The sequence below is a fragment of the Trichechus manatus genome, unplaced genomic scaffold (assembly GCF_000243295.1).
Source record: "Trichechus manatus latirostris isolate Lorelei unplaced genomic scaffold, TriManLat1.0 scaffold00057, whole genome shotgun sequence".
Lineage (NCBI taxonomy): Eukaryota > Metazoa > Chordata > Mammalia > Sirenia > Trichechidae > Trichechus > Trichechus manatus.
In genome coordinates, this window is record NW_004443993.1 from 8,005,437 (window position 1) to 8,015,698 (window position 10,262).

General features: G+C 41.6%; 1 protein-coding gene across 1 annotated transcript in view; it reads left to right on the forward strand.

Annotated features, from left to right (window-relative positions):
* The window catches only part of LOC101346747 (adhesion G protein-coupled receptor E4-like), a 64,654-nt gene that overhangs the window by 27,842 nt on the left and 26,550 nt on the right, over nt 1–10,262 (forward strand). The window contains exon 4 of the mRNA XM_023733082.1: nt 6,061–6,393. Within this exon, the coding sequence (XP_023588850.1) occupies nt 6,061–6,393 (333 nt within the window). The remainder of the gene's footprint in view (nt 1–6,060; nt 6,394–10,262) is intronic.

Below are 10,262 nucleotides of genomic sequence, written 5' to 3' on the forward strand. Positions count from 1 at the left end.
TGAAATCTAGAATACAAGTTATTTGCTTCCAAAGGTACAATGGCACAACAGGCACAAGCTAGACATTTCCATTACAAATGGGAGAAACTAGAGGAAAAGAAGTGACAACAGGCACCAGGCAAGTCATCGGAACACATTACATTAGCCCTCAAGGCTTTGAAAATAATCCTCTGTTCTCTGAGACAATTTACACAATAGCCCTGCCCTCCAGACTCTAGGTATTTTCCACACTCTCCAGATTCTGAGTGGAGGCCCCTCAGCCCTGGGCTTCAGCTCCGCCTTCCAGGCCCACTGGGACAGCAATTCTGCTCCCTTGGCTTTAGGCGCACCATTCTCCTAGTCCATCGGAGTGACAACTCCACCCTTAGAAACACCAGAGGCCATGGCTCCACCTTTTAAAACCCCAGAGGTCATGGCCATACCTTTTGAGACCGAGGCAACTCAGCTTCTTGTGTCCCTTGTCTCTTCAGCTTGCTTTCTGGTTTCTTGGCCTCTCAGCTCCTCGGGCCTCACACCAACATCTGCCCTGCTGGGATAAGTGTTCTAAAGCTCTGTAGCTCCAGGAGGCACCCCACTCAGCCAGAAAGCCTCCCGCGCACAGGCACTCAGCTCTCTCGCTCCGTGGGTCAGCAAGCCTAGCTCCACCGATAAGTGCCCAGAGGCACCCCACTCCGCCAGGAAGCCTCCTGCTCACAGGCATTCAGCTCTCTCGCTCCGTGGGTCGGCTCCAGCGCCGTTTTTCCCTGGTCTCCTGGTTCTGCTGCTGTTGGTTCTCTGCCACTGCCGCTTGACTGCTGTTGCAGGTTCTCTGCTGCTGGTGGTCCTTTGCTGCTGCCACTGCTCTATCCATTCACAGTTTCAAAACTGCTTCCACATTTTAGGTATCTATTAGAGCAGCACCCCACTCTCAGTACCAAGTTCTGTCTTAGTCATCTCGGGCTGCTATAGCAGAAACACCGCAAGTGGATGGTTTTAACAAAGAGAAGTTTATTTCCTCACGGTTAAAGTAGGCTAAAAGTCCAAATTTAGGGTGTCAGCTCCAGGGGAAGGCTTTTTCTCTCTGTCGGCCTTCTTCGTTTCAGTGTTCCCCCAGACTAGGAGCTTCTCTGTGCAAGGACCCCGGTCCAAAGGACACGCTCTGCTCCCGGCACTGCTTTCTTGATGGTATGAGGTCCCCAACTCTCTGCCTGCTTCCCTTTCCTTTTATCTCTTGAGAGATAAAAGGTGGTGCAGGCCACACCCCAGGGTAACTCCCTTTACACTGGATGTGACCTGGTTAAAGTGGTGTTACAATCCCACCCTAATCCTCTTTAACATAAAATTACAATCACAAAATGGAGACCAACCACACAATTCTGGGAATCATGGCCCAGCCAAATTGATACACACAGTTTTGGGGGGACATAATTCAAACCATAGCAAACGTATTACATTGAATCTGCTCCATCTGCCCTTGACATTATCTACAAGTCCTTAGTAACTACTAGAATACCATGAAAGAGAACGTAAACAGAGATGTATAGGTCCCCCATCCAACATGGAAACCAACAGCCCAATGTGGCTATTTAAATTTAAATTAATTAAAATTAAGTAAAATGGAAAAACATCAGTTCCTCAGTCACACTACTCATACTTCAAGTGCTCGATGGTCACGTGTGGCTATTGGCTACCATACTGGACAGAACAGATATAGAACATTTCTATCATTGCAGAAAGTCATTTCTATCTATGATGCCCTTTCCTCTCTATACTAAACATGACAGAAGCAGAATTTTTTTCTCTCCCTTCTTGACATCTTGGTCTTAGCAACAATTTCATATGTCTGCTAAGTTCAAAATCTAGGATTCCTTCTTGAATTTTTCCTCTATATTGTCTTTCCAAATATACCTACAAATCATGTTCCTCACACCCATCTTTTCTTCATTCTTACTGTACCAGCTCCATTCAGGCTGGTCGGATCTTTGCCTGGACAATTGCAATAGCCTCTTAAGTCTGTCCACTTCCCACATCTTTTCCATCTTTCCTGGACTACACAGTTCTATCTAATTGATTCCATGAAGTTGTCAAGGATTTCATTTTACTTGGATCCACAATCAACGTCCATGGACGCAGCAGTCAAGAAATCAAAAGACACATTGCAGTGGGCAAATCTGCTGCAAAAGACCTCTTTAAAGTGTTGAAAAGCAAAGATGTCACTTTCGGGACTAAGGTGCGCCTAACTTAAGATATGGTGCTTTCAATTGCCTCATATGCATGCAAAAGCTGGATAATGAATAAGGAAGACTGAAGAAGAACTGATGCATCTGAATTATTATGTTGGAGAACAAATCTGTGTTGGAAGAAGTACAGCTAATATGCTCTTTTGAAGCAAGGATGGCAAGACTTCATCTCACTACTTTGGACATGTTGTCAGGAGGGACCAGTCCCTGGAAAAGGACATCATGCTTGGTAAAGTACAGGGTCAGTGAAAAAGAGGAGGACCCTCAACAAGATGGAGTGACACAGTGGCTGCAACAATGGGCTCAAGCATAGCAAGGATTGTGAGGATGACGCAGGACTAGGCAGTGTTTCATTCTGTTGTACACGGGATGGTTATGCTTTGGAACTGACCGGATGGCACCTAACGACAATTTCATGAAAGCACGGTACTAAACTTCAGTTCACCAACTCTTGTTGAATAAAAGGCAAGTAGAAGAGAAGAACTGTACACCTTTGAATTGTGGGGTTGGTGAAGAATATTGAATATACCATGGACTGCCAGAAGAACGAACAGGTCTGTCTTGGAAGAAGTACAACCAGAATGCTCCTTAGAAGGGAGGATGGCGGGCCTTCATCTCACATGCTTTGGACATGTTATCAGGAGAGATCAGTCTCCGGAGAAGGACATCATGCCTGGTAAAGTACTGGGTCAGTGAAAAAGAGGAAGACCCTCAAGGAGATGGATTGACACCGTGGCTGCAACAATGGGCTCAAGCATAACAACGATTGTGAGAATGGCGCAGGACCAGGCAGTGTTTCGTTTTGTTGTTCATAGGGTCCCTGAGTCAGAACCCACTGGACGGCACCTAACAACAATGACAACAGAAGAGAAGAAGCTGAACTTTGGAGTTAGGTGTTCTGCCGCTTACCTATAAGAAGGGAATAATCACTCATTCCTTCAACAAATATACCTACCGTATACCAGACAATGGGTTAAGGCAAGAATTAAATAAAATAAGCACTATGAGGTGGTTAACAAAGGTCCTAACTAGGCGTTAAACAATTGTAACTACGAGCAGTAGAGGAAGTAGTAGTAGTAGTAGTAGTTGCCATCTTCCCATTTTGATCCTAACATGCACGATGCTACTATGAGTTGTTCACTTGCATTAGCCTAGTCCACTCTTTTTCTTCAATCTCTGTTCACCAAAAGATTCAGCACAAATGCCGTCTTCGCCACAAAACCTGACTCCAGAGCGCTTTGCTTCCATTTATCGATTTATTTTGCTTCCAACAGCTTATTCCTTAGAAGTTTCACAACGGCAAAAAAAAAGTTTGTTTGTTTAATGCTTATATTCCCTAGAAAACTTAGTCATGCCTTTCACATAGAAGATGCTCCATGATAATTAATGAGTAAATGAACAAAAGACTAGATGAAGAATTGATGTGAATATGCAAGTGAAAGGGGAAATGTTGCTCAAACCCTTGGGATTCATTTTGCATGAACTACAGGTATCAGAATGTGCAATTTAGGATCAAGAGATTGGAGTTCCATGTCCATACAGAATAGGGACTTTTGCTATTTGACCTTCACTGGATAATTTAGCATTTCTGTGTCTCCCCATTCATCAATCCACCAAATATTTATTAAACACTTTCTACGGAATTGACTTGAAGGCAGTGGGTTTGGTTTTTTTGGACTTACCAAACACTAAAACATTTAACGTTTTATATTAACCCTATCCCTCCTGGTGATAGATATTTCAAAAAAAATTAATTTTCTTTTTATCTGGACTCAGTTCTTCACACTGATTAGGTGAGTATTTGGTGCCTGCAAACCTGTTTCTGACAAATCATGTTATAATCTGGCCATTCTTTGGACAGTGTTCCCAGGGGGAAAAAGAACTGTAAGGGTGCTAATTAGATTAGCTACTAATTAAATTTGAAAAGGAGACGATGTAATGAAGTAGAATTGAATGTATTATACAAATTGCATCTTTCTGGAATATGAAGTGCTCATCCTTCTAAGAGATTAATGCGAGCGGCAGTATTTGCTCCGCCTCCTTTTGGGGTACTTTGGGCCCAGTCTGTCGGGAAAGTTGGTCGGCTTGGAGCAGCCTGATGGTATGACTGAGGTACTGTGTTTGCTCTAACTTGGACAGCTAAACTGAAGATGGACGGGAAAGGCGGGCCTCCCCCACGACCCTCGGGGCTGTGTGACGGCGGGAGGCCTGGTCGCCCAAAGGCCCAGTGTCCCCACTCTGAGGCCCCACCTCCCTGCCGGCCTGCCCGGAGCCTCGCCTCCTCCTCCTCTTCCATCCCCTCCATCCCCGGAGAGGCGAGACCCTCTTCCATCCCCATCTCCTCCCAGGCCCGCGTGAGGGTTCGGGGAGGGACCTCCAGAGCCAAGCCCCGCGGGCGGGCGGGCTCCGTGAATGCGTTCCACAGGCCTCACCCCTCGGGCTCCGGGGCAGGGCCGAAGCCAGGGTTCAGCTACTGACTCTCTGGGCAGCCCACGGGTCCCAGGTCGTGAATCTTGGGCCCTGACCAGCACAAGAAATGTTGGATATCAGTAAGGATGTAGAAAAATTGGAATCCTCCTCCATTGCTGGTGGGAATGCAAAATGGTACAGCCACTGTGGAAAACAGTTTGGCAGTTCCTCAAAAATTTAAACAGAACTGCCATTGTTATTAGGTGCCACTGAGTTGGTTCCAACTCATGGCAACCCTGTGCATTACAGAACGAAACACTGCCCGGTCCTGCGCCATCCTCACAGTTGTTGTTATGCTCGGTCCATTGTTGCAACCACTGTGTCAATACACCTCCTTGAGGATCTTCCTCTTGATCGCCAACCCTGTACTTTACCAAGCATGATGTCCTTCTCCAGGGACTGGCCCCTCCTGATAACATGCCCAAAGTATGTGAGACAAAGACTCACTGCCTTCACTTCTAAGAAGCATTCTGGCTGTACTTCTTCCAAGACAGATTTGTTCTTTCATCTGACAGTCCATGGTGTATTCAGTATTCTTCCCCAACACCACAATTCAAAGGCATCAATTCTTCTTTGGTCTTCCTTGTTCACTGTCCAGCTTTCGCATGCATATGAGGTGACTGAAGACACTATGGCTTGGCTCAGGGGCACCTTTGTCCTCAAAATGACATCTTTGCTTTTTCACACTTTAAAGAGGTCTTTTGCGGCAGGTCATTTGATTTCTTGACTGCTGCCTCCATGGGTATTGATTCTGGATCCAAGTAAAATGAAATCCTTGAAAACTTCAATATTTTCTCCATTTATCCTGATGTTGCTTATTGGTCCAGTTTTGAGGATTTTTGTTTTATGTTGATATATAATCCACACTGAAGGCTATAGTCTTTGATCTTTTTCAGTAAGTGCTGAACAGGGTGTGGAATATTTGGTATTTATAGTTCACAGAAATGCAACATCTGGAAATTGCAGGTTTAACATTGGTTTTATCATATTTGGGGTAAACTAAACCACTCATTTTCAAATTAAAGAAAAACAAAAAATCTGTGCCAATAAAACTCTTTTCTCTGGGTAAGCTGAGTTTCCTTTTTCTTAGAATTTGTGAATTGATACTGCAGTTGTACTTTTTATTTCAGGTCACTACATTAGCTATTAGAGAGTTCATTGTAAATATTTTTACATTTTAGTAGGTACTTCTTTTTAACATAGAAAAATGCTTATAATGATTAATTTTTTAAATTCAAGCTATAAAGTCACATGATTACAAACCAAATAAACTATACAAAGGAAACCTGGAAAGAAAGAAATAATAAAGTAAAATAATTTTTTCTTAAAATATTGAGCCCTCATTCTCTGTTTCTCTTCCTTTTATTTGCAGATGCTGTAGTTTCTAATGCACAAGTGTGTGGAGTGGTGGGCCAGCCTGTCACACTCCCCTGCACGTACTCAGGAACACTCGTACCCATGTGTTGGGGCCGAGGGACTTGTTCTCTTCTTGGGTGCAGAGATTTAATTGTCCATACTAATAGATCCCACGTCACCTTTCAGAAGGACTACCGTTATAAGCTAAAGGGGTCCCTTTTGGCAAGGAATGTTTCTTTGACTATAGAGAATGCAGTCAAGACAGACAGTGGCCTGTACTGTTGCCGTATTGAGTACTGGGGTTTGGGAAATGATAAGAAACTCACCATAGCATTGGAGATTAAAGGAGGTGAGTTGAGTCTTCTTTCTTCTTTGGTCATTTCATGAGGATGAACTGAGATGCAGGTTTTCTATTTGGTAATAATTTTCTCTTTTCCTTTAATAGAAAAAAAGGAGGTCCTACCTTCCTGTTTTTTAATAACTGTTGCTCTTGGGAAGTAGGCAAGCTTTTATGTGTGTAGATGAAGTGCTAACTCCAACTTTGATTCAAAGCCATAGGCTAGTTTTTTGCAGTCAGCAGACTATCTCCTGAAACACTGCTTCAAAATGTTAGTTGGTCCATGAAAAAGCATTCACTGTTCCATAGTGAAAGCTAGTGAATGCGGGTACTTCTTCCTGTAATAAGTTTTCTGGTTGACCTAATGTAATTTCAACATCCTTTTCTATTTTGCACGCTGTGCATAGATTAACTCTTCCAGTATCTTGCCCTGGAAGCCAATGTTGACAGCCTCTTAGAAAGAATAACAACAGCTGAATGAGTGACCTGCTAGGGAGAGAACAAAGACCGTTCTCTTCTTTTTTATTTGAAAGGAGATAAAAGGAGTTAAATCTAAGAAATTTGGTCTTCCCTGAGTGAAAGAGGAGTAATAATTTCCTCTTAACACAGCAAATTCATTCATTTTTCTCTTTTATAAACATAAAGTACACACCAACACCTGACTTGATAAATGCACTGTACTGATTTCTCATCAACTGCCTAGCCTTACAGGGACACCAGTGGTGAGACCTGTTGCTGACAAAAAGATATTAGTTTGAAATGTGGTTAGTACGCAGGGTGATTGACAAATCAGATAATGATCCAGGCAAAGGTGTAACAAGCACATGGATGAGACTCCTGGGTGATGGTCAGAAGCAAGAGGTAATTCTTAAGTGTCTGGATATTTCATAACTGTTAAGAAGGAAATAAAGTGAATGAAATAACTTGTGGGGTTTACGTCTAACTCTGCAATAATGGAAAGACAGTATGGGGCTGCATTGCTATGCCCTTGTGCTGAAACTGCTCATGATAAAAGTAACAATGGCTGGCAAATTCTTGAAATGAAACATTTATCTGTCCATGTGATAAATCCTTCATTTTACTCTGGTAAACTTAAGTAGCATAAAAATCACTGGAAGGACACTGGGCAGCTTAAAGAATTGAAAAATTGAAATAATCAGGCCTTGGAAAGGGATAGCAACCAGCATTATTCCCAGGATGTAAAGATCAGGAACTACTGGAATGACCCTCTAAGGTGCTGATATTGCAATAGATTGACTCCACGTGTTCTCCTTCTTTGTATCAATATTCAGTTTCCCAGGAGAGAGAATCTGATTGGCATTTCTTGAGTCAGGAAGTCATACAACTTAAGAGAAGGTGGAGCAAACACCATAAAATTCCTAGTTGATGTTCTTATCCAGCCCAGATGAAACAGACTGGAGCTTGTTCTGCAAAGAAAAAAGCTGAGTCCCTCTCTAAAAGAAGGAAGAAGGGTGGGATGCTGGGAAGTCCAAGTCACAGATGTCCACTACAATGTCCATGGCTGGACATCTTCCAGATCATGAATGCTACCTTCCACTCATGCATTTAATGAAGAAATTAAAGTGTAGTAAAAATTATTTTCAAGCTAGAGAAACCAGTTTAAGCAGTTCTTTGTCCAGTGGATTGAGATGTAAATTATGGATTTTCAGTGATGTGCAATTGTAATTGTGAGGCACTGGGATCAGCACTTGGAATAAAAGGAAATAGGATACAGGCTGTACCTTTGAGGGAATTATAATACAATGCAGAAGAAAAACATTTAAAAAAGAATACTTGAAGGAACATGGAAGTTCAATCACAGAATTTTGGAGAAGTTGAAATCAGAGCAAAGAGATCAAAGGACCTAATTCTGTCTGGAGAAATAAGAGAAGGTTTCACAGAGGAAGTGATGCCGAAGTTGTGGCCTGGGTGGCTGATCAGTTACCCATTCCAGGGCCTTCTAAAGGACAGAAACAGCATGTGCAAAAACACACAAGGCAATGTCACAGACATGATGTATGTCGGTGACATTCAGGAGATGCTTACGAATAGTTTAAAGTGTCTGGAGCACAGCCTTTATCAGACAACACTTTGCTCCATTTACTAGGGATCACTGAAGTTGTCAAGGCCACATTTTTTTCCAAATATAATGGAACAGTGTCCAGTTCGTATGATAAAAACTTTTAACACATTAATTCCAATAAGAGCCTCTTTATTCACTAACATTCACATGGCTTAAGGAAAAAGAACTTGCATAACACCTGAAATAGATGAGTTGTTGGATTGTTTTTTGTTTTTGTGTTTTTTAATGACCAACTCTTCAATGTATTGAGAAAATATTGAAATTGTCAAGGATTTCATTTTACTTGGATCCACAATCAATGCCCATGAAAGCAGCAGTCAAAAAATCAAACAACTTATTGCACTGAGCAAATGTGCTGCAAAAGACCTCTTTAAAATCTTAAACAGCAAAGATGTCATTTTGAGGACTAAGGTGCTCCTGACTCAAGCCAAACTACTATGAGTCGGAATCAACTCGACAGCCACGGGTTTGAGGTTTTTTTTTTTGGTCATATGCATTTGACGGGGACAATGAACAAGGAAGACCGGAGAAGGATTGATGCCTTTGAATTATGGTGTTGGTGAAGAATATTAAATATACCATGGACTGCCAAAAGAATGAACAAATACGTCTTGGAAGAAGTACAGCCAGAATGCTCCTTAGGAGCAAGGATTGTGAGACTGTGTCTCACATACTTTGGACATGTGTAATCAGGAGGGACTGGTCTCTGGAGAAGGACATCATGCTTGGCAAAGTAGACGGCCAGCGAAAAAGAGAAAGATCCTCAATGAGATGGACTGACACAGTGGCTACAACAATAGGCTCAATCATAACAACAATTGTGAGGATGGCACAGGACCAGGCAGTGTTTCATTCTGTTGTACATAGGGTAGCTGTGAGTCTGAACTGACTCAATGGCACCTAACAAAAACAACAAAGTTGAAGAGCTTTTTCATCTTCTTGAATACCATAACAGATTTAGTGAAGCAATCTAATCATGTTCATTTGAAAACCAAAATTACAAGAAATACTTTTAGGAGTCCTCCGGTTAGAAAATCAGTAACATCAGATAACAACCTAAGACTAGAACACAGGACAGAGCAACCAGACATCAACTCAGATAGGGAAGTCACAAAAATAAATCAAAGCTAAAACGCTGAAAACAGGGAAACGGAGACGTCAATATGTAAAAGATAAAAACATTAAAACAAAAAAGAGGAACTAAAAAATGTAGACATAGATTTTTCATATGGAGAGGAAGTCAAAGCGATATAAAGAAATAAAAGACGGGTTTAAAGTTAGAAAAATAGGGGTAAATATTAAAGTAACCACAAAGGAAACTACAATCCTACACATCAAAATAAAAAATAAGAAAAATATAAAGACTCAGCAAATACAAAATCAACGACAGTGAAAAAGATGAAAAGAAAATACATTTAAAAAAACAACTCAGCAAAGAAAATAAAGTGGAACAAAAAACCTGTCAACAACACACAAAAAAAGACATCAGAATGACAGCACTAAACTCATACCTATCAATAATTATGCTGAATGTAAATGGACTAAATGCACCAACAGAGAGACAGAGAGTGGTAGAATGGATAAAAAACACAATCCGTGTATATGCTGCCTATGAGAGACACACCTTAGACTTAAAGACACAAACAAAAAAAAACTCAAAGGACGGAAAAAAATACATCAAGCAAGAAACACTCAAAAAACAGCAGGATGATGAATCTGTGAAGCATCTCATAACATGGATGAAACTGGAGGACATTATGCTGAGTGAAATAAGTCAATCACAAAAGGACAAATATTG